Consider the following 24,652-nt stretch of genomic DNA (forward strand, 5'->3'; position numbering starts at 1 on the left):
AAATATGTTTATTTGCTCTAAGGGGTTAACACGTGGCCCTGTGCCCAGCACCAGAGTCATCGTGTTGGAAAAAACCTCCAAGATCACCAAGTCAAACCATCAACCCACCAGCAGGACCACGCTCACTACTAAACCATGCCCTCAAGTGCCATATCTTCACATTTTTTGAGGTATTCTGAGAGATTCCAAGACTTTGTTCAAATTATCATTTTATTATTTTTCCCCTCGTGCTGTCACCCAGTGAGAGGTGTTTCCTTAACGTTCACCTGTGCTCCTGTCGCTGTCATTGCCATGTGCGTGCCCAGCCAAGGAGTGCTGGATAACTTCTGCCTCCAGGAACTGTGAATTCAGGAAGGGCAAACTTGCTGCCTCTGGCTCTTAGGATGGGCGTTGAGACGGACTCGAGAGGAACTAACAATAAATGACTTTACGCCTACCTTTACCACTTGCTGCGGCACAAACTGCTTTTACTCCGCTGGCTTTTAGGCTAAATCCAACCCGCACCTCCCGCTGTTAGAACCGCGGGGCCGTGTGACACTCACGGCGCCGGGACATTTGTCGGGAAGCAAACGCGGCGCTGGGGGCTCGGGGCCCGGCAGCGACCCCCGGTCCCGGGGGAGCGGCGGGGGCCGGGCCGGGGCGGGGCGGCGGCGGCCGCGCCAATGGGAGCGGGCGGGCGGCGCCGGGCGCGGGCGGCGGAGCCTCTGGGCGAACAAAGAGGGAGCGGGAGCGGGCGGAGGGACGGCAGCGGGCGGGGGGGACAGCCGGCCATGCGGGGCCGGCGGCCGCGGTGCGGGTGAGGCGGGCGGCGCTCCATGGCCGGCGGCTCGGGGTGAGGCAGGCGCGGGCATGGCGGGCGTGAGCTACTCGCCGCCCTGGTGGGTGAGTCTGCTGCACCGCCTGCCGCACCTCAGCCTGCGCTGGGAGCTCACCGCCGCCGACTTCCGACCGCACGACGCCGAGTACCAGCAGGTGAGTCTGCCCGGGGCCGTGCGGGGCGGGGGGTGCGCGCCCCCGGCCGTGAGGGGCGGCGGGAGCGGGGGCTCGGCCCGCCCGGAGGCGGAGGAGGAGGAGGAGAAGGGGGCGTGCGGCCCCCGCTGGGGCTGCCCGGGTGGGTGGCCGAGGGTGCTGTGTCCCCCCTGCTCCCGGAGCAGGTGCCCCCGCAGGGCCGGGCGGACAGGGCTGGGGCGGGAGGTCACCACCCCGAGCTGCCCCCAGCCCGCCCGGAGCCCGAGTTCTTCTTGGCAGAAGCTGAAATTATAGATTGATAAAATCACTGAGGTTGGAAAAGCCCTCCAGGATCAGCGAGCTCAACCTTCGACCCAATGCCACCGTGTGCCCGCTGACCCGCATCGCGAAGCGACCCCTGGAGCGGGGCAGGAGCCAGGGGTGTCCCGGCCGCTCCCAGCGCTGCCCGGCCGAGGGCACCGTCCCGGCCTGGAGCCCCTGGGCTGCCCGCAGCCACCGTGGGCTGTGCCAGTCCTGTGCAGGCTCTGCTGGCCATCCATCCCCTCTGATTGTGCCAGTCCTGTGCAGCCTGCACTGACCATCCATCCCCTCTGATTGTGCCAGTCCTGTGCAGCCTGCACTGACCATCCATCCCCTCTGACTGTGCCAGTCCTGTGCAGGCTCCTCTGACCATCCATCCCCTTTGACTCTGCCAGTCCTGTGCAGGCTCCTCTGACCATCCATCCCCTCTGATTGTGCCAGTCCTGTGCAGGCTCCTCTGACCATCCCCCGACCATCCCCTTTGATGCCGCCAGCCCCGCAGCGAGGCCAGCAGTGCCTTTCCAAACCGGCTGCCTGCCTGCTGGAAAACAGATGACTTAATGCACAAGAGTGGCGTTAGCATCAAGTGCACGGGAGGATGCTCGCAGAATACTTGTGTGCAGCTTTTTTTTTTTTTTTTTTTTTTAATGCTGCTTAGCCTGTATCCTGTGCTTGGTTGGCTGGGCATGTAATTAAAATGATTGTGGAGTGAATCTGTGTGCTCCAACATCTGTGTTCTCTGCTGTCATCTTGGAACAGAGCTGCAGTGACTCTGCTGCCTCGTTTTGCCACGGTCTCTGGTTTTGAAAACACCATTTTGCTTTTCTGAACATACTTGCAGTGTCCTATATACACAGCCTGCTACCATGCACACAGCTATCAAGGCTAAAGCATCTAAGCAGTTCTTGTTTATCCTAGAAGTAGAAGGTATTAGAAATACTTTAGGAAGCAGTATGTTTTGGCTTTTTGTTCTAAACAGATGAACAGATCTGAGGACTGAAGCTAGAGCAAAATGTGAGAGATATATTTAAAGAGCCATGGGTAGATACAAAAAAACATCTTTATACCAGCAAATCAAAGGGACTTTTGAGCTAACTTTGTATTTTGAGGCTTCAATTTGTTAATTTGTTTTAGTTCCCTTGGCTTAGCAGAGTTCAAGATGGCCACATGCAGATGTAACGCTGCACAGCAGCTGAACTGTATTTCCATGACCTCAGAGGGTAGCTGCCTTTAAAACAAGGGATATGCAATCCTGGAGATCAGAAGTTAAGAGTTCATTGAAAGATCTTCTTGGGAGTGTGTTATCAGGAAATAAGCACTCAGTGACCTTTTGAATAGACAGCAGATGTACCAGTTTTCACTTGAATTGCTTAAAAGCATTCCTAGCAATAATCTGGGGTTGTGTTTGTTTGTGTCAGATAATTTTTCAGCAGTAATCATATTCCCACTTAAAGCCTTCTGCTGCTCTCCTCCTGTGTAGCTGCCTCCCCTCCCTTGATGACATTAAGGACTTCTTGCACAGCAGTCGATGGCCTTTTAAGTCTTAACACCAGCTCTCAAGAAAACATTTTATCAAATCCAAACTCCAATGTCTGCATTACTGAGGCGTCTGTCATCAAGAGAATGGTTTGAGCAGCAGCAGCTTTGCTGGTTTTGGTGTTGCTGAGGGGTAGCAAGCAGGCTCCAGCAGCACTGCAGCCTGTGCTATCAGTGCTGTGGTTATATAACCACGCTGCTGTGGCTCTGCAAGTTGGCTCTGGAGTTCGTAGGCACATAGATTAATTCTAATGCAGTGAACCAGGGAAACTTAATCCAGCACTGGGAACTGTAATGATAAATGCTCTCTTGTGCTTTAAATGCTTCTGAAGGCCTTTTTGTTTGAATTCTGGATTTTTTTAATGGATTTGCACCTCTTGTTCTGTGTGCAGCTTGTGCTGGCATTGTCTTCCCTTATCTTTAGGAACCTTTTTTATTTAACAGGTGAGATCATATACATCCTCAAAATTAGGAAGTCCATTTATTAATTTTAACTTTGGCTTATTTTTCTTTACTTTGTAGGTCTCACTGCTGCAAATTGTGTATCTTTTTGTTTTCTAGTCCATTAGTGATTGATACTCTGATTTTTAAGTATGAACTATTAAACTACACACTGCATTTGATTTCCCCAGGGGGTGAGGAGAGGTCAGTGGGGGGGATGCTAGAGGAAGTTTATGGGCACAGGTAAGGGCAGAGTGTCCCTACCTGTGAGGAATGATTGCCTTTGCTAAACTACATGGCTCCAATTCATCTGGGAGCTGGACTGTTGTCATAAATAGCCATACAGCTGGGCTCAGTGTCCAGTCCCATTCTGATGTGTTTTGAGGAAGGAAGCAATGTACCCTTTCTGATTCCTCACTGCTTCTCTAGAAAAGATTTCCCAACCCGTGACCACAGGAAAGCAGCACTTTCCTTATAAAACTCTTTTCTTCAGCCACCTTTTAGTAAATACCCACCTGTTTGTTGTACTCCTGTTTTGATGATGGGCTTTGAAATTGTGCATCAGCTGAACATCCCACTGCAGCCAGAAGTGGAATGCAGTGGCTTGGCTTTGCATGTTGTCCTGTCACTTGTTGCAGTGCCACGTGCTGCTGCAGGTGAGGAGGCTGCTGCCTGGAGAGGCTTTGCACCTCTGCCTAGCAGGATTAGTGTAATGCCAAGCTGCTCTTCCCCTGGAGCAGCAGCCCAGCCATTGTGCCCTGAAACCTCTCTGAAGGAGGGCAGATAAGCACATGCTGCCACTCTTTGAAGTCCAGGTCTTTGTTAAGTCTTCTGGGACCCTGGGTGATGGGGGATGTCTAGCAGGATGTGGCTGCAATGGCTGCTCCTGCTGTTCTGTCCCCAGGAGTCCCTTGGCCAGGGCAGCAGGGACGCCTGCTGTGTGCTGGGCTGCCTCAAGGCTGCAGCCATTGTGTACCAACCTACTGGGGCTTCCTCCTTTTGTCTGAGAGCATGAGAAATGCTCATGGCAGTGCTGCTGCCAAGGGCTGAGATCAGTGCAGCTGCAGGTTTTGGCTGCACACCTTCTTCACCTGAGTCAGGCTCTAAAACGCTCTCTCTCTCTCAGTATTACTTTGCTCTTTATCTTCTTCCACAGCATATCTTGTTGCATTAGGTTAGAGCAGTGTGTGTGAGTGTGGAGGAGCAGAACAGATCCTTCCCCTCTGGACTAGATTGTTTAAAAATGTATGTGTATCCTGATGTCCTTCAGATGCTCTGCTTCTGCCACAACAAGCAGTACAACCAGCTGTTTTCTTTTTCTGGAGGAATTGAGGTGAATCTCCATGTAGAATGAGCTGGGGTTGTTGTCCTTCTTCTGCAGGAGTTTGGCATGCTGGTGAGTCCTATCAGAGCTGCCTTCAGGTGCCACTTGCAGGACTTGCTCCATAGTCCTCCCTACAGAGGATCTTATCAGACCAGTTCTTTTCCTAATCCTCCCATGAATCATTGGGGTTGAAAATATCTTGATATGAACAGCTTTGTTCTGGCTGTATTCTCATCTGAGTCATACTGCAGTGCTCTGCAAAGCCTTTTCATTGTGTAGTGAGTCACAAATTCTAGAGTGAAGGGAATGTAAAAATGGAGCAGAGCTCCTGTTCCTTCTGACAGCATCATGCTAACACCAGTTCAGGTCTCCCTGCCTTCTGCTGCTGATCAAATCATGATGGTCTTGCCAGTGCTGTCCACTTACTTTCCAGTTCAGTTGATTGGCACAGTGAGATGGTCCTGAGACTGCTGCTGTCACTAGTTTAATTTATTTAGCAGTGTAAGTGACTGACTTAGCTGTGTGGCATTGAATTCACTTTCTTTCTCAGGGTAGAGTTGGTTAAGAGCCTTGAAGTAGCGTGGAGGTCATGTGCTGGAAAGAAATAGAAAAGCTGAATAGCTTTGTAATACAGCACAACAACAGGTAATGGGATATCTGCTCCAGTCAGGGTGTCTGTACACTGACAGAAAAGGAGACTATGGCACTTTATCTCTGGAGTCTGACTGTGGGCTCAGAAGTGCCCTGTGAATAGTGAAGGAGAAAAGAGGCTGTAAAAGCCAAACCACGGAGCCCTTTGGAGTTTCTGCTTTTTCTTCATTGCTGGAAACTGACGATGTTGACACAAACCTGTGTAAACGCAAAGGTTATGTGTGAGTCAGGCTAGAATAAAGAAAAATTCTCCAGCATCTTTGAAACTCATCCCTTGCACCACTTCGTGCCTTCTCAGTACAGTCAGAGCTGCAGATGCATGGTTAGTAGGTGTAATGGCAGCTGTTTGTGCTTTGGAAGATGACTGATGATTGATTCACACCAATTAAGATGCAGAGTCGTGCTGAAGGAAGCAGTGACAAGAGCAGGGACATGCTCTAGTCCTTGGCTTTGAGATGCTCTCTTCAGTGTTGTCACCCAGGAGTTTCCTATCATGCATCTGTCAGTGCTTTCATGTCATAATGTTCTTTTTCTCCCTCTGTACGTGTGCTGAGAAGGGATCCAGCAGGGAAAGGTGCTGTGTAAGCCCAACAGAGTCTCTAATCCAAGGCATGTGTGTTTGAACCCATAGCCAAAGGTTCAGCAAGGAATTAATTCTGTCAGGTACTTTCTGGCTCTGTGAGGCTGTTTCCCCACACATAACAGCTAACGTTGTCTTTGGAAGTGTTTCTTGGCTGGAGAAACATGATGGAGCCCAAACTGCCAAAAAACTTGGATTATAGAGATTGTTTTAGAACTTCCTCTACTGTACTGGCATCTTATTTCAATTTTGAAACCAAGAGTCTTTCTGTAAATTGGAAACATGTGTATTAGTCAAGTTGGATGACGTGTTTTTGTCTAGTTGGCTCAAAGTCAGAGGGTAATGTGCCTTTTTTAAAGGGGTTGGACTGAAGGTTTCTTTCTTTCAAGAACAGATGGACCCCTTCCAAGGTCTGATCAGCTATCCTGCTGTAGCACCAGTTTGCTCATATTTCCAGAAAGGTTAAGTGACCCCTGTTAGTAGAATCCAATGTTTTCTGATGAAATTGAAGTTGTTTTTATTTTTTTAAGAGCTGCTGGTAAATTCCCTCTTCCTTTACTCATCAATGTCAGCTGCATGAGTAACCATGCAGTAATGCCTCCCATCAGCAAACTGGTGCTGTGCTCTGGCTCTTCTCTCTTTGATCTGGAAGAGCCTTTACTGATGAGCAGCACCACAATGAATAACCAAAAAGGTAGAACCAAAGGCTATTATTGGCTGATTTTTACCAAAGGTAGACATAAAATGTGTTCTGTTGACCATTCATCCAGTCATGCAGCAGCATATGGTGTGCAGAGAGGAAAAAATTCCAACTTTGCCAGCTTTCTGTCTGCAGCCTTGCTTTGTTTTGCTGACCCATGCTGTGCTGCCACGTTTTCAGATGCTCTCCTGAGACCTGGCAGTTTCTGGAAACACTGGCTGTAGTTACCCTGCTCTAGTCAAAAAAAGCAACTCTTCTAAAGGTGTGGTTTTAGCAGAGTACACAGGGGTAAAAGGTGTCTTGGAGAAATGTGAAACACTTTGTGGTGCGTGAAGGAAAGGAGATGCAGGTGAGTGTGCAAAGATGTAAACCCTGCTCGCTCACTTCCTCTGCGTGGGATCCCAAAACTATTCATCCTGCACAGAGAAGATGCTGGTGCCAGCCTGGTGAGCTTCCCAGCCTTAAGACACATTTATGGAGCATGTGGTGCCCTGAAGGCACCGTGCTGGTCTCAGCTGCAAGGGTAGAACCAGAGCTGAAAATGTGTCTGGTTGTAGTGGCCAGCCACTGGCACCCTGGTGCTTCTGCACCTACACAACATTTGTCTTCCTGAGAATGCTCCATTTTTATCCACATGAGTGTAACACCATCTGACTCCTGGTCTGCAAAACCTGATCTCTAGCAGTCTGGAGAAAGGGGTAAGCAAATTTAGTTCAGTCTTAGTGTGTCTTGCCTCTTTTTGTTCTTTTCCCCTTCATGCCTTTTTGAGCAGAGGAACATCTGTGGTCTCCAGGTTAACAAAGTGCCTTTGTTTAAAAGTCGATCCAATGAAGCAAGCAGTGCTTAAAGCAGATGTTGATGTGGATTTTTAGTGTTCTTTACATTTTGTTATTAGGGAAAGTGAGAAATTCTCACCCAGAAGAACATATCCCATTAGGCATGGCTCTGGAGATTAAGGGCACGCAGTCAGGTGCTTTCTCTGACTTAATCCCAAGGCTCTGAATGTGGATTAAGGGGCTGTACCACAAGTCTTCTTGACCTCTTACTTGTACTTTGGGATTATATTTATTTTGGAACCTGTAAACAAAACCCTGTCCATTGAGTACAAGAGAGAGGAAAGTTATGGGCCCGTGTCTCATCAGCTTTCTTGCCCTGTGTCTGCAGAGCAGTCAGTCAGAGGAACAAGCACTCTCCAACCCCTTGGAATTTCTGTCTTTTTTTCTATTCTTTCTGTTTAATTTGGTTTGGTTTTTTCCTTCCCTTTTTCTCCCAGGACAAGGCTAATTTTACACCATTTCTTCTGCTCCCCTGCCCCCAGCAGCACCCACTGATGGAAGGGTGAAGTCCAGAGCTGGTGGTGTTTGTGTTGTAGGGCTGTGCTGTGGCACAGCTTGCACAGTCACCCCTGGTGTGACACTCCTGTACCTGTGAGGATGGCTGTGCTGAAGGGCCAGTGATGATGGCCAAAGCTTCTCCTGGAGTTATTCTTTCACAGGCTTTGATGTCCAGTGAATTTGCTTGGGTGGCTGCAAGCAAGCAGTGAGTAAGGTGGTGCTCACTCTTAATTTTCTTAGGGTGGAGAGGAGTCAGCACCTCGTTTGCATTAACCTCTTGGTGACTGTCAGTTCTCTTCTTGTTCCTGTTTTAATTTTCACTAGTAACTTTTCCACCGGTTATGGTGAGATTTCCCATTCCCCTTGAGTGAGTAGGAGAACTTGGCTTGTTTTCAGCTGAATGTGATTCCCATAGCTGGGGGAAGGGATGTGATGTCTGGGAACTTATTTCCTCTGAGATTCAGATGAGACCTGAGTAACTTTGGAATATATCAGGATTGCCTACTGCACTGAACCTCAATTCTCACTTTTAAGACATGAATAAGACTCATAATACTCAGGAGGTGGTAATAATAACAATAACAACAATAAACATAATATAAAAACAACGACAACAATAATAATGCCCAAGCCCAGTAACTTTACTCCTCTCTTGGCAAGGCTGCACTTTCTGGGGATGTCATCCTACCAGTTTAGTTTTAGCTGATGACAATGATTAACAAGACAGATGAGCTCAAATCAAGGAGGATCAAGTTCATGCAAGGCTTCTAGTCCTGGGGATGCATTCATATGACAGTCTGAAAAAACAAAAAAGTCATCACTGTTAGAAATCCTCTCCTTTCCTCCACTTCAAGGGGTAACTGATGTGTTGCAGCAGTGAAAAACTGGAAATTGGTTACATTTATTCTCAAACCATAAGTTATTTTTGCTGCATGGCGAAGGGGTCTCCAGGTGAATAGTGGCTGTGGGGCAGAGCCATGCTGATGCTATTTTTTTTTTCTTTTTTTTGTATTAAATAAACTAGGAAAGAACAAAACACAGAGCACTTTCATGTTGCTAAAGCTTTCATTTCAAACTTCTTTTTTTTTTTTTTTAGATTTCTGCGTAATGAGCCACTTATAGTGTTTGAGTCTGATCTTGTAATTGTGAGCTTTAGGGTTTGGTAAGCTGCAAATGTGCACGTTTTTGCAAAGTAGTCATTTGTGTGCTAAGACTTCAAGGCTATTCTCTTGCAAGAAAAAAGAAAAGTAGGTTAGCGTGCAATCCATGGCCACAGCAGTTGGTGTAACTCAGTCAGATGCTTGTGCCATTCCCTTCTCCAAGCACTGGGGAACATAAGGGTAACATTTGCAATAATGTGTGCTTTCACATGCTTATCAGGTTGCTTGCTTCAGCAGATGTAATGAGTGCCAGCCCTCTTTTTAGTTATTATTTTATCAAATGAGCGGTTTTTGGTCAATGGTGAAAGCAGCATTGAAGCCATCCAGGGAAAGAGCTGACACTCCCCTTTGCCTTCACTTAAACTGGAGCTGCACCCTCGGATTTTGATTTCCTCGGTCACCACTAAATGCTTTTTCTGGCTGATATGGCTCAGAATGGTGCCACACGTGCATATGCATGAAAGCCCTTTGTAGTGTGAAATTAGGGATGAAAGATATTGCTAATCAGCCCTAACAATGCAGGACTTATTCCTGGACGAGGGGAAAAGGGAATGTGGGGAATGGATGTTTCACAAATGTGTAACACATTCAGACACGTTGTTATGCCAGTGTTGGTGTCTGTGCACGGACGCCCTTTTCAGGCTGTAAAATGCTGCTGTTCATGCAGGGAATTTAAACAAGCCTTCTATTCAAGGCCGAAATTCAAAATAACGCCAAAATCCAAATGGAGGCACTTCAGTTGCATAATAGTGTCTGTTACAAGGAGGCCTTGGTGCAGGAGATGATGTAATGCTCCTTAAGATAAGGCCCAGGCTGGGGATGGGGAAAAAGGGAAGATGGTGTCAGTGACAGAGCCATTAAAAGTATTGCTAGTGGTATCAAAGCTTTCCATAGGGTGTTAATTAGCAGGCTTGAATAATTCCAAAGTTGATTGTGTTACAACTGTACATGTGGAAAAAAACTGCTCAGTGCTACCTGTTTTCTCTGATCATGATCGCTTTTTCCCTGGGGTGAGCTTTCTTGAAGTTCAACAGTGTGCTCAAGTTCCTGTAGCTGATAAACTGGTAATTTTGACACTTGCTCTAGGAGCTAAGAATGCCTCAGTCTGCCAAAGAGATGCTTTCTGCTGCTTGCTGAAATTGTGATGCTTCTCACAGGGCTGTGCCTGGAGCCTGTTCCGAGGCCTCTGGCAGCTTGTTATTTTATTTCCTCCTTAACTTTGCGGTTCATCTATACTTATTTTCTTTAGTTTAGGAGTGGTTTATGTTGCATCCTCACTGCAAGTGCCTCCAGACCATTTTTGGGCCGGCGTGGTCAGAGGGGGCACACAGGGTTGCTGCCCTACCTACGGCCAGCCCCATCCCCTTTCTCCCTGCCTTTACAGTACTCACTCCAGGAAATGCTGAGAAAGTCGGGAGTAATGGAATTCATGAAATTCAAGCTGTGCTTCAATGAAAACGTGTTTTCAATTTCTGCCTCCTCGGGAGCCTGGGACTGAGCTGTGGCTGTGGGGGCTGGGGCCGGATGAATGGAAGTGCCGGAGTCAGCGCTCTGCGGAGCCTCTCCCGCATCTCGCCGCTCTCCCTCGGCATTCAGAGGCTGCTGAGAGCTTTGTGGCAGCTTCAGGAAGCGTTTTTGTATTCAGCTGTCCAAAAAAGCCCAGGCGTTTTCCTGCTGGGTTTGATCTGGCAGTCGGGGTCTGAATGACAGTGACATGTTGGAGAGGAACGTGATGGGGGAAGCATCAGCTGCGGGTGGCTCATCCCCCCTCTCTGCTCTTGATCCTGCTCACGGTGTCCTTTGAGTGTCCTGCAGCCGATTAAGGGTGAGAATTATAATGGTGACTCAAAAGCCTTTGGTAAAACTCATTAATTCATTCCTCCTTTAATTAGACACCCAGCCATGGGCTTATAATTATCAGAGCCCAGGAAGGTTTGCAGCTGTAATAAGCTGTGCTGCATCAATTGCAGAAATCGTGGATTTTTGGCAAATGCAGATATGGTGAACTCTTCTCAGGTCTGGTTTTTGGTGAGGAACATGCAAAGGCATAGAAATGAAAGCAGCAGCTGAGTGTGTGTTGTGGCTGACCTCTGGCTGAATCTTGCCTTGTGGTGTTGAACTGAGAGGAAAGGGTGGAGCTGTCCTGCTTATAAATATTTTTTTTCCTTGGGAGGTGTAATAATGTAACTTTCAAAGAGAGAAAAGAGGAAGGAGAATCAAATGAAAATACTATCTTAATATGGAATATTGTATAAAACCTTTAGCACCCAGTGGAATTACACTTTTGGAATAAGTGTAACAAGAACAGCTGCAGGCATTTCACACAGCACCCATTTTGCTTTTTGGAAGTTAGGGAATAGCCGGGTGTTCTACAATGAAAAGTACCAGGTACTTTTTTTTCAGTCTTCTGGGGGAAGAAAATCAATAGTGAACTTCTATTATTTTGTAATGTCTTCTTGTTTCTGAAATGGGAAGCAAGGTAATTTTCAGAACTAATTTGTGCAGCTCACCCCCAGCAACAGATGATTGGGATCTTCTGAGAGAAGCTTGTGCTGCTTCTGGTACCTTTGAAATGCTCATGGGTTCTTTTCTTTTGCAGAAGAACAACTAGAGGGAAGGCTGAAAGGATTTCAGGGAAAAACTTATTTCTACTCTATTGCATCTCTGCTTGTAGTTCTGATCCTTGTGAATGCCATGGTAGACCCTGATAATATGATCTCCTTTTAGCATTGGACTGACAGGCTGTCAAGTGCAAGCAATCCAAAAAGGCACAGACCTAGGAAGAGGCTAGGGATGGAGATAGCTGGCAGCCACTGGGCTTAAACAGAGATGATTGAAGAGATAGGCTTCATTTTTTAATATTTTTTTTCCTTAGAATTTTTAACTTGAGTAAGGTTAGAATGGACATTTTGGAACATTTGAAAAAAATGGGAGCTGTTGCACAAGAGTAGATCAGAGGTACTGCTAGGCAATGGCAAGTATTAATGTTCATGTTCCCTTAAGAGGGAAACTGTTTCAATTGGAGTAGGTGGCAGGAAAAAATGGATCAGCTGTGTTTTGGGTCTTTTTCTGTCTGGATTTAGTGGAAAGCACAGATAGTACATCCAGTGAGGATGGAATGATTTGTTTGACACTTCTGTAGCTAAACAGAAGTCTTTACTTCTGATGAGGGTGCTATTTTAAAACCACTGTACAACACTTCTTGTGTGCCTTTTTGTATTACAGTATGTGGCTGCTGCCTCCTGTTTGTCCCTCCCATCCTCTCCCCACACAGTCTGAGTTATTGTTGGTTTATGAGACTGAGTAGTGCCTGGAGCTTGGCTGGAATTGGGCTTCATCCCTGGCCTCTGAGGTCAAATATGCTGGGTCAAATACGCTGGCCTTTCCTTATTTCTGTATATATTTAAAATTCCTACAGGTTGGACAACAAACATTGGATCAACCTGAATGGACAAATTAACTGGAGCAGCAAATTTACAAGGTTAAATATTGCCTTTCAATCTCATAAGTACAACTTGATAAATATCCTGCTGAGGTTCCTGGCTGCTCTTGGAGCCCATGTTCTGGGGCAGGTTTTGTACTCCAGCATTGAACCTCTTGATCACTGCAGAGGTTCTTTTTTTTTTTTGAGCTTTTTCAGCCTGACCCGCTGCAAACTAAAAAATCTCTTTGAGCACAAGCTCTTCAGCATTTTAAATGCTCCAATATGAAATGGCAAAGTGCAGATGATGAATAGGAAATAGGTCAGGTGCTGTTGACAGAATTCTCCGTGTGGACAAGCGGTGCTCTGGGAGCTGCTTCCAAGGTCTTGGAGGAGCTGTGTAAATGATCCTGGATGCTGGGAGCGTTCTGCTGAGGTGTAAATAACAAGGTTGGACAGTTTAGGCTGGCTCTGCTGTTTTTATTAGTGCAGCTTGGCTTTTGCCTCGGGTGATGTGGAGGTTATGGGAGAAGGAGGAAGGGACAAGCTGTGAATTTGCCTCCTCTCCCAGCAGAGCATGATGAGAAGGTTTAGGGATCTGGTTACCCTAATCCCCCCTTGGCATGTTAATTCTTCTTGTCTTTCTACTCGTATCTTATGTCTGAAATTCCTACTGAGGCAACTGCTTGCTGGGTCACGTGTGTCTCGCTGCAGTGCCCTTTCAACCTTTTTTGTGTGCATTTTGTTGCAGCTATTAGAAATCAGTTGCCTGCTATGGTATTTCATCGCTGTTAATTTTTTTCCTCAAGAAAATGTTGCTCTGAGATATGGCTGCTTGTCCTGCTCCTGTCCTAACTACATTTACTGGCTATTTGCTAGATGTGACATCTTCTGCCTGTGGTTGACCCACCTCTTAATGTCCTCTGCAGATCCAAGTTCATTTTTGTGGCTAGATCTGAATCACCTTCTGCTGATGGGAGGAGATGAACCTCTTGGACCACAGCAGTGACAAATACCAGTAGTGAAATGTAGTTCTGCTGGTGTAACCTATGGGCTAGACTCTCATCACTAACTCAATTATCAGGTTTGGTTTACATGTGCTGGCTCCAGCAAGGGTGGTCTTGGTTGTGTGATGCAATAAATTAAACACAAGGTTCCTAAGAAAGAACCAGTTTCCAGGCTAGGCTGTGAATGCTCTTCAAGGTTCAAGTTCAAACCAGGTGTGTCTGTTTTTTCTCTGCCAAAGTGAAATTTGCTGCTTTGTCAGATGTAGTGAATGTTGAGCTTCCTTTCTAACATCTGTGCCTTCAGCTGGGATTCACCAGCAGTTTAGTTCTTTGCTTCCTACTCACAAACACATCATCAGCATTTCTTTGATACTAAAGCTAGTCCTACAAGGCTGTCATCCTTGAGGATGTGATCAACTAGGCTTTTGTCCCAGAGTTGTGTTCAACTAGCCTTTGACATGCTGTTGCCTTCCAACAAGTCACAGGTCATATCTCCTGGGAAAAGAGAGACCTGAGTGTTTTCTGTGTAGCTGCTACTCAGACCTTGGGCAGTGCGTGGTCATGGCCTCGTGCTATGAATATGGCTAACTGTAAACAGGGCTGAGAGCTTCTGGAAACTGCTCTTTTCCTCTTAAGAGCAGGGCATGTGAAATGGAACCACAGCTCTGCTCTAGTGCTGCAGTAAGGAAATAGTACATGGCGAAAAGTTTGATGTTAACTGCAGGTGATGTATTCTTTTTGTAGTCAAAACATTAGCTATGCTGGGATAAGAATCTTTTTCTTGGTACACCTGTGGCTTGGCCTGTGTGGCTCTTTGTGTTCCAGGACAGTATTTCTGCTGATGTAGATGATGAGCTGATGGCTGCAGGAAGAGTCCATGTGTGTGTGCACATAGCATCAGCTGGGGGAATGGTGCTGGCCACTGCATGTGGCCATCAATGCTGCACTTGGGCTGCTGGTCCTGGCACAGTCCTGGCTGTGAAGATCTAAAGCTCCTCCAGTGCTGCTGAGTGGGGTCTCAGTCGGTAGGAAAGCATCTCGTGTGATTCCCAGGTGCTCACAAGGAGCAGGGTCTTGTCTTCAGGCTGTTTATGTTGCACTCCTTGCTATCATGCATTTACCATCCAGGCAGCAGCCAGATAACCCCCCAAGCTTGTGCCCCTGGTAAAAAGGCTTCCAAGTGGGCTTGCACATTCCAGGCACGTCCTGGCTCAAGCTGAGTTAGTCATGCGTCTCCCCGAGCGTGTCAGAGCTCAGATCTGTCTCTCCTGCTGCTGCTCTCCACATCCATGCTCTGTAAAAGACAGTAATCAACAAAAGGGCACTTGGAGTTGTGGAGCCTGGTTACATGATCCTGTCACTTCTTTCACCCTGATCTTCAGAGACAGTGTTTGGAGTGCAGAAAGTATTTTCAGGAGCCTGGGAAAGTGGCTGGGACTGTAGGACACTGCCTCAAATAAAATAGTGGCAGCCAGTGATATGGAAGTGAAAAATATCTCATTTTTTAGGAGAAAACCACATGAAAACTTGATGCCATGCTATTCCTCATGATCATATTCTGTGTCTGGAAGCTGCTGCTAAAGCTGCTAGTCACTACATGTGGGATTGCACTATCATGTCTTCAAATGTATGCAAAAACCTGTTCATGTGCCTTCCCTTACACGCTTTCCACCTGAGGGCATAATCCAGTGACAATACAATCACTTCCATAGCAACCAGCCTGTCATAAACAGGATTATGGCACCTAGACAGGACGGAGGCACAAAGAATTCAGGAAAGAACTGCCCCCTCATTACCATGGAGCAAAGCAGGGTAAATGGTGACCTGTGTGTGTCACCCTGGGAGCAGGGGAGGAGGAAGGGCACAGGTTCACGTGTGTGCTGTGTCCTTAAACTGGTGTGACAAAGCCTTGAGAAGGTGAATCTGTGTCATTAGCAGGGCAAGGTAAAGCCTGCAGAGAGCCTGTTACTGATCTCTAGGTGCAAGTGCACCAGGCTGCATTGGCTCAGCTAATGAGATTAAACCCCTGAAGGGACACATTCTAGCCATCCCTTCCCTTCCTTTTTTCCACTTCCCAGTCATGGACACTCTTATCCTCCAGTCTGCAGAGGGTAAGGTTTGTCTGCTATAAAGTACTGAATTTTTTCCCACTAATGCTGTCTGCAGAGTTAAATTAAAATACTTTCTCAATACACATTCAAGCTTGCACTCTCTTTTAGTATAAACTTGAGCTGTTTTATTGTCACAGATGATGGGAAGAAGCTGCAAAATCAAAAGCTTCTGTCTTTAGCTCCTTCTTCAGAGAAGACAAACAGTGTCACGTAATGTTCTTCTGCAGCCCCATAAAGGAAAGAGAACTACTTCACTTGCACACAGTTACTGCCAGTGGTATTGTAGTTGGTTTTATGCTGCATAGATTTAAGTGAGAACAGTTACTGAATGCTTTGTAGGAGTGTTTGAGCAGCTGCTCTGCTCTACTTTGTTCTGCAGTTTATGCACCACTTGCTTTTGCTCAATAAAAGGCAGCATGAAAACACGGGAGTTATTGCAGATATTTGGTCTGTGGCTTCAGGGTATCTTATCATGGGGCTGGGCAAAACTTCTTTCTAGTGAATTGCTCTCAGTCTTTGCAGCCTTTGGGTGATGTAACCAATGACTCCATTGCTTCAGTCAGTCAAAAGTACTGCTTGGCTCTCTCCCAGGAGCTTTAACACCTGCTAAAAGGGTGAAGAATTCTGGCCAACTGCTGCCAGCCCTTAAGTGCTGTGAAAAGCCTCTTGTCAAAGATCCAGCTTTCTGTCCAGGTTGGGAATCAAGATAATGCTCCCCACGAATCAAATGGGCTTGGTCAGTTCCAGCTCTCTGTTGTTGCTGAACTACTTTTTGTAGTGATGGTGTTTTAGGAGAGCTGAGTTTGGGGAAAGGGAATACAAAATTGCTGAGGAGGACATGACTCTCTTTATTGTATTTTTACTACTGGTCCTGCAATCAGTGAGGTCTGACAGCCCCACCTGATTAGAGAATAAGCTTCAGTAAGAGATGCTGTGAGTCCTACACTGGGTCAAGCGGGGTTTTTTGTTCCTGATTAGGATTCTCACCCAAAATATATTCACAAATGAGGCTTTAAATATCTGTCTATAAAGAATAGAAAGAAAAATTTCCTGTAGGGAAGGGAGGATCTCAAGCCTGAGATATTTCAAGTGCAAGTTGAATGTATGGTGTGGCCTGGCTTAAAAATCTGTATAAAACTACTCATGCAGAGTGATACACCTGGTTCTCTTTTGTGGCAACCTTTATGGGAGAGTTCATACATAGCCTGTGGTTTTTCTGCTTTACACACTGGTGAATCCCACTTTGGGATCTTGTTCCAAGCAGGCAAATTGCAGATTTGCACATGTAACAAGGTATTTGGTGCTTCAGAAAAACTGTCTGCAAATGCAAAGTTAGCCATGAAGGTAACTGTAGGTATTAGTGCTGAAGGCTGCTATAAAGCCAAGGAATGTGGTTCACTGGTCAAGATAAGGTGGCTGAAAGTCCATCCAGCTGCAGCAGTGAACTGAAAGACACTGAAATAAAAGTAAACACAGCAGGCAGATAGCAAATAAGTAACTCAGCACCAGTTCCTGATGTAGATTTGATGAAAATGTGTTCCAGGAACCACAGCAGCAAGAAAGGGTGATATCATGTATTTCTGCATTTCTTATTCTGGAACCTCTCACTGAGAATGCTGATTTTTAAGTAGCCTAATTTAATTTTTAAGTTTGTGTCAGTACTCCCTGCAGGACTGATAAATGCTGTTTGTGTTGTTGTTAGTGGAAGTGTCCAACCTCAGTGATGATGCAAACATACAAAAGTCATTTTAAGGCACCACGAGGTGTGTGTTGAATGATAGGCCAAAAATCAGAGCAACCACAGGGATGGCTCATAGCAGGAAGGACCCATTGCTCAGATATCAATGGCTGTGGCCTGAATATTGTATGGGAGGCTGGATAGAACAATCCTTCCCAGGAATTTTCAGGCCAGGACTCTCTCCTGACTCCCTGTTGCTTCAAAGAGCTGCAGTAGATGAGTGCAGGGTAGTAAGTGGAGGAGGCAGCTGCTGTTGTCCATTGGATTTCTCCTTCCTTTGCTGGATCCCTCCTCATAATTCCAGTTGGAATGCTGTGGGCTGTGTTTCTAACCTGAGATGTGAGGCTTGAAACAGCAGTGAGGAGTCTGTGCTCCTGGGCTTTGATTCTGAAAGGCACTGTAACCCAAAATCTGCCAGTCAGTAGCTGTGAACACATTAGGGAAGGATTAAGGGTCTGGTTTGTGGGTCAGAAGTGCAAGTCCCTCCCAAGGCCAAGTGAGGACCTGGTGAGCAGGAGCACTGGAGCCTGTTCTTCAGCAGTGAATCCTTCCCTGGGGTGTTTCTGGGGAATCCTGCCCTGGTGGCTGTGCTGGGTCAGGGCTGTGACCACAGCAGCTGTTTTGGCTGAAGGAGCTTTTCCCTTGGCTGGTTGTGCAACACCTTGAGCTTGGCCTGTCAAGCTCTTCTGCTCTGCACTTGTGTCTTGTGATTCTTCATGGATAGAAAGCCTTGGTGGCAGAAATACACAGAAATACACAATAGATGCAGTAATCTCTGCATACCTAAGCAGGGACAAGAGAAAAAGGAGTTAGTGGGAAGAATAGCTCAGGATTACACTTTGAGGGGGGAGCTATCAGCCAGTTTTGGATGTGAAAGAAAATCTACTTCCTCCTTCTATTTTATAGTTCTGGCCCCAGTGAGCAGTGTTGTGGGCCCTCTGAAGGAAGGCTTCAGTGTGTTTAAGGTTTCAAGCTCAAAGGCCAGGACTGCTGGCTGCTGAGGCTGTCTGTTGGTGGGAGGATGTGATGCTTTCAGGATGCTGAACTGCAGTTGTGAGATGATTTGTCTTTCAGTGGGTGGAGAAGGGGGAGAAGTCTCCATTATCAACAGTAAGTGTCCAAAGTAGCTCAAATTTCCCAGTGAAATACACAGTGAAAAGTTGCAAAGGGTGAGTTTATCACAACTAGAGAAATCAAATTCCAGTCAGTACTTCCTATAAAAGGCACAGCTTTTGCATCTAGCTTGTGGGGCTCACTTTTTTCCTGGATAAAAGTTAGTGTTTAGTGCAGCTCATGGCATTATGTAAGTTGTGCATCTCACAGAGCATCTGGAGGCATTTCAGGATGAAGGCTTTCCCTGGTGGTCAGGGTGACAGGAGCAGGGGAGCTGCTGGCTCTGCTGACTCTGGTTAGCAATCCCAAGGAAGGAAATCTGCTCAGAAGACAGAAGTCAGCCAGAAACCTTTTATTTGGTTCCTGATTTCTGCTTCTTGATTGAGCACCCCAAGACATTCCAAAAGGGAAGTTCAACACAAAGTCTGCGGTGTCCCACACTTTTCCACCCAACTCTTGTGCTGCAGACATGGGGACTTTGTGTGACAAACCTGTGTCCAAGTGACACACGGCTCTGACAAGCTGTGGGTCTCTGAAGCAGCTAAAGCTCCACGGGGCATGTGGACCTGGCATTTCTGCCTCTCAAACTGATCCAAGCAGTGTTCTGCTGGGAGGTAGAAGCTTTGCAGTAATTTCTTCCCCAGATGTTAGCTGCTGTGCAAACAAATGTTGAAGGACTATTTTCTCACAATGGTCCTCTATCAAGGGTGCTTCAGCCTTCACCAGTCACTGGATTAGCATAACAAGGGTGGTTTGAAGCAATGCTGATAAGAGCAGAGTGTTTCCTGCTAGAATTATGATCAAGCAACTTATAATTCTGCTGTCTTGCACTTTTTCCAATCCTGGACTTAAAAGGAAAGCTTTGTCTGCCTGAAGTGTCACCACTTCCTCTCCTGCATCTCTAAAGTGCAGAAGGGTTTGGTGCTGTCCAAGTCTGCAGTGCACAGCCTGGGGCTGGTGCTAGAAGAGGTCACACTTCTGGGAACTGCGGAGCATTGCAAAAATATTTCCTCCCTTGTGCTGTGTTTGGAAAGATTGTTTTTTCTAATAACCCAGATAAACTGCGTGTTCTCAAGTCCTGTGTGGTTTGAGTGTTTTGTTGTTGCTGGTGGTTTTTTATTGAGATTCTTTTTGCAACATGCAGGTGCTTAGATACGCTCAAAGAGCCCAGGAGAAAACTTTAGTGTTGTCACTTTCCTTACAAGTTAGACGGGAGTTTTGAAGTTGTTTTTAAAACCTCCAAACAATCAAACCCAAACATCTTTATGTTGTAGAAATCCATGCAAACAAATTGACTTTAGGTTTGTCTGTGTGTACACTGAAACCCCAGGAAATCTCATGGTTGTATGGAGCCCAAACTTTGCTGCAAGGTTTGTACTTGTGATCTGAATCTCTGGAAAATGAGTCTGTTTCTCTACAGAGTTGCAAATCTCTTTTTTAAACATTATATGGAGGGAGATTCTGACCATTGTCTGTAACTGTGTGCTCAAAGTCCCCTTTGCTTTTTAATGACATTAAAGACTTTTTTTTTGTCCCGATTTCCCATGGAATGGCATTGCTGTATCAGTGCTGCAGTGCCAGGACCTGTGTGTGGTGGTGAAACTGCATCCAGCACCCATTTGGAATAAATACATTTATATTGCTTGTTGAACAAGATCAAGAAATGGATAGTACTGTAATTTAACATACACAGCACAATTTAAAATTAGATTTGGGCTGTGAACATGGATGTTTGTCTATGATAGGCACCTACAGGCAGGACCTCAGCAGAGAAATAGTGCAAAATTGTGATTTCAACACTGGGTCTTTGTGCAAATGGCACCTAAATCTGAGGTCCTGCATGGGCAATTCTATCACTATAACTCTCTCCCTTGCCTAATAAAGTTTCCAGCTTTAGATCTTTTAATCACACCTGTGTGAAGTGGAAATCTGTGGTTCCTGAGGTCATGGCTCAGGAGGGTGGCTGGAACATTTTGCACTCTGGGGCTGCTCAGTGATAAAATCAGGGGACTGCCCAGGCTGGAAACAGGTTTCTCACTCAGAGGTAGCTCTGGTTCCAGTTATAGTGTAACCAGGCCTGGAATGCACAGGAGCAGCACTGCCAGCCTGGAGCAGGGTGTTTGAACAGCTGCCCAGTGAACCAGACTGAACATCTGATCCAGGCATGAAACACTGGATATTTGTGGCTGATTAATTGTTATAACCCTGGCCTGGCATAAACCTGGCATGGAAACAAAGTCCCTGGGCCCTCCTGGTGTTGCAGCACCAAGAGTTGGGTGGAAAAGTGTGGGACATGGCAGGCTTTGTGTTGAATCTCCCTTTTGGAATATCTTGGGGTGCTCAATCAAGAAGCAGAAATCAGGAACCAAATAAAAGGTTTCTGGCTGACTTCTGTCTTCATGTGACCCCATAGGCTTTCCTAAACCATACCTTTTTTTAAACCATCATGGAAAAAACCACACTTCTGGTTTTGGCTAATAGATGAGCTGTTTCCTGCCCTTTATGGCTTCTTTCTGGTTTGGAGTTGGAAACAATGCTGAGAGCACATAGAACAGCCCACTGGACTGCTGGGGAAAGGGTCTGTAATAGCATTTTATTTCTGGTCCATTTGTGACCTGCAGAATTGTAGCTGAGCAGGGAATATTCCTCTTAAAGCGCAAACATCAACCCCTCCTTTTCAGAGCTGATTCTTCCTTTGTTTCCCTCTGCCCTTAAGACCCCACTCTCCATCACTTTACCAGTGTGGAGCAGCTCTTGTTGCCACAGGAGCAGGTGATCAATTTTCCCTTTCCAGCAGTGGATTGTGTGTGATGTGATGCCCTCCTTGGTGCTGTGTGTGCCTCTGCTCCTCCCCAGTGTGCAGGAGAGCTCGGGATGTGTTCTGTGTGGCAGGCTCTGAGCTGGGGTGTAGTGCCACTCCACAGGTGACACCTCACCAGAGCCCTGGGGCTCAGCTGGGGTCTGTAATGTAGCTCCAGTCCCCACCTTCCCTGCAAGCTCCCCTCCTGCAAGTCCCATCTGCAGTTTGAAGCCCTCTCCAGAGTTGTCCCTCTTTAGAAGAGTGATGAGAAGTGAGATCCAGGGCTGTGCAGCTCAGTTCAGGCCCATCCATTTGTCAGGGAAATGGTTTTCCAGGGCTGCATTCCCGTAGGATGTGTCAGGCCTGATGAATAGGCTCGAGCTTCCTTACTTCTTCATTTTCCCTAAAGCTTAGTTTCTAGGAAGAGATAGTGTTATGTAAAATACAGGAGATGGTCACCAGGGACCAACCTGGATTGGAGACAGGGCAGAAATATTTTAATTTTGAAGCTAGCTGGATAAACAGTTAAATGAACAAACACTTTCTTTTATTTTATAGAGACTTAAAAAAAAAAAAAAAGAAAGGAAGGGAAGCAAGATTGATACATTGAAGTGTCTGGGAGGGAACATCCTTTCAGATGTTTGGTGTGTTGGAGATAAAGGCAGCCTCCCTTTAATCAGTGGCCTTTTTTCCTAGTGCTTTTTAATGCAGTGCAGCCAGTGAGTCTGGGTCTCTGAATTTCTTATTTCTGGGCACTGGCTGAAATAGCTCTTCCTGCTGGGATCAAAATGGGAAATGACCTGAGCTACACATGCTGAACAAGAGGAAGAAGGGGAGTGGCTTGCTGGCTGGAAACTTGGTAGTTCTGTTTATCTGTTCAGTAGCTGAGAAATAATTACTTCTCAAGTGTTCAGAGTTTGGCTAGTGGGACCACTCATTGTCTTGTTATCCATGGAAGCATGATGATGGGAAAAAGGGGTGTTCACCTCTTAAGATTTTAGTTATAATAAAGTTTGTGACTAATATTGTTATGGAAGCATTTTTTTCATCAACACCACTTTCATAGAGAGAGTTGCCTTGAATCTGCATCAGATGTGTTAGTCTGAATCAGGATTCCTATTGCTTGGTGAGCAGAAGGAAGGCAGTGAGGTGACAGCCACATGTGGGATATGGCTGCACATGCTTTAAACTGGTCACACTGGTTTGCAATGTCACACTGTCATGTAAGGTATTTAAGTGTTATCCAGTTTTTCCTGGGCTCCATAGATAGAATTTAAAGTTAACTTTAGAACCATGAACCACTTGAGTAATTATTTTCTTACAATATCAGGATGCATTCGAAAGAGTTAAGAGTTTTATCTTCAAGATCACAAGTTATGTTCATGCTTCATGAATCTTTTAGTCTGGATTGAATCATTATAAAAAGGCTTCTTCTCTCATTTAATTTTTGTGGGAGTAAATTTTTCCTAGTGCCTGTTTGCTGGGGAGTAGCCAAAGGATCTAAATCTTGGCTATGGCTTGAATTTTGTTTTTTCAGTTGAGGGGAAAAGGAAAAGGGTGTCTCCAGAGGGCAGACTGAAGTGACCAGCATGCCTTAAGTGTGAATGATGAGGGCTTCCTTAATGCCTTGGCCTGGCAGTCTGGGTGCTTTTATATCTGCTTTGGAATGGTCAGTGTCTCCAGACTAGCAGTAGTTCTCAAGGATGGTGATGTTTTCCAGAGGGACAAACTTCAGTTGAAGAACAATTATAATAATGAAGTTTTGTGAATAGCTGTTCTTTCCTGTACCTGAGAGAGCCACTTTTGTGCCTGGAGAAATCACTGAGGATTTGAGCAAAAAAGACGGAAGACTAAACCTAGCTTGTCTAGAGATCAAATGCTCCACTAGAGTGAGTATTAAAAATAGTTTGGGGAGCTAAAATGATCTTTGGTGCCTACAGCAATGAACTACATGAAATAATCCTGCTCAAGTCCTGAGACATCAGAGGCTTACTTTGAGCTGACCTCCTGTTAAAGGACTTGAAACGACAGCCCTTGCAATTCAGCTTGTCCGACTTGATTAGATTTTATCTGGAGCTTGATTGAATTTGTGAACAAGATTATGAAAAGCAACATGACTGTCAATGAGGTGAACAGTCTTTGAGGGGAAATTCTCTGGTATCCCAGAGGGTAGTGCTTTTAAGTTCAGTTATGAATATTGGAATTCCTCGATTAAGTTAGTTGCAGGTTTTAATAAGGCTGCTGTGCATCAGTTTGACACAAAGCTTAACACAAAGCTTGTGTGGTGTTTGCTTCCTGCAAGGGAAGGGTCTTCTTCCCATCTCAGCTGTTGCCAAACTGGTCTTGGAGACCCTGGGATCTTATTATTTTAGGGAGAAGCTTTGATCATCAAGCAGAGCAGCAGAAATAGCCTTGCTTGTTAGTGTGGAGCTGTGTCTGCTGTGCTTGGCTGCTCCAGCAGGTCAGCTGGGAGATGATGACCTCTGGGTAGTTCACCTAAACAACACATCTTGGTATTTGTGTAGTGGATATCAAAGTCAGTCTCCCTTGAGGACCTAGGGATTTATAGCTTTTTTTTGTTTTTGTAAAAGGAGGAGAAAATAGAGGGAAACCTGGCTATCTTCCCTCTGCGGATGGGGTAGATGACAGGTTTTGGGAGCTGCTGTGCTACCTGCTGTTTCATTTTCCTGGCTGCTCTAGTAAGAGTGGCATTGTGTCCAGCTCAGAGACCACAGCAGTGACGTGGGGAGTGATTGCTTGAGCCCAGGGAGAGCCGCACTGCCCATCACAGGCTCAATTGTCACAACTTCTCATGGTGGCTTTCTTGTTTTTCTTCTGTTGCTAAATGTTCAGCTGTGATGTTGGAGAAGAAAAAAAAAAGTCTGACACCTTCATATGTAGCAGCAGCTGTTAATGAGGAAAGTAGTGCTTTGTCAAAACTGGAGAGATCTCACTTATTAAAACTATGCTTTTTACCTCTTTTTTTTTCCTTGTTGAAGTAAAAGTAAGTTGATTCCAAAATAACAGTAATTTATAAGCTTGAGAACTGTGCCCATATAAATGATTACAGACCTTTTTGGCTACTGCCAAAGTAATAAAGAAATCTAATATTTAGCTGTCTGCTTGTCAAATGTCTTTACAAGTAGTTTTGCTCAAAGCAACCAACAGCGGATGTGACAGATTTTCAAACGAATTTGTACACTTAGTCCCTAAAAACTTTTAAATAGTTTTAGTACTTAGTAGGGTGGCAGGATCTAGTCCTCTCTGACCAGAAAGTCTATGAAGGTGCTGTATTTCTTGGAGCTTTTTCCTGTTTGAGACAACCATAGCAGCAATGGGTGTGCGTATGTTTGCATGCAGGAAACCTGTGGGTTTTGTATTTAAGATATTAAATTTGCTCTTTGTTCTATCCCCAGCAGAGCTGGCAGCATGGATTGCTTCAGGGCCTCCTGTTTCAGTGCAGAGTT

At 45.9% G+C, this 24,652-nt stretch overlaps 1 protein-coding gene across 2 annotated transcripts in view; it reads left to right on the forward strand.

Moving 5' to 3' along the window:
- Positions 1-757: 757 nt before the first annotated feature.
- TTYH3 (tweety family member 3) overlaps positions 758-24,652 on the forward strand; it is a 76,470-nt gene continuing 52,575 nt past the window's right edge. Inside the window, exon 1 of one of the 2 annotated variants that reach the window (XM_036392096.2) lies at positions 758-972. In XM_036392096.2, coding sequence (XP_036247989.1) covers positions 850-972 — 123 coding nt within the window. In that variant the 5' untranslated portion in view covers positions 758-849. The remainder of the gene's footprint in view (positions 973-24,652) is intronic. The other variant, XM_036392097.2, reaches the window with a different exon arrangement.

Source organism: Molothrus ater, chromosome 16 (genome assembly GCF_012460135.2).
Source record: "Molothrus ater isolate BHLD 08-10-18 breed brown headed cowbird chromosome 16, BPBGC_Mater_1.1, whole genome shotgun sequence".
NCBI classification, from domain to species: Eukaryota; Metazoa; Chordata; class Aves; order Passeriformes; family Icteridae; genus Molothrus; species Molothrus ater.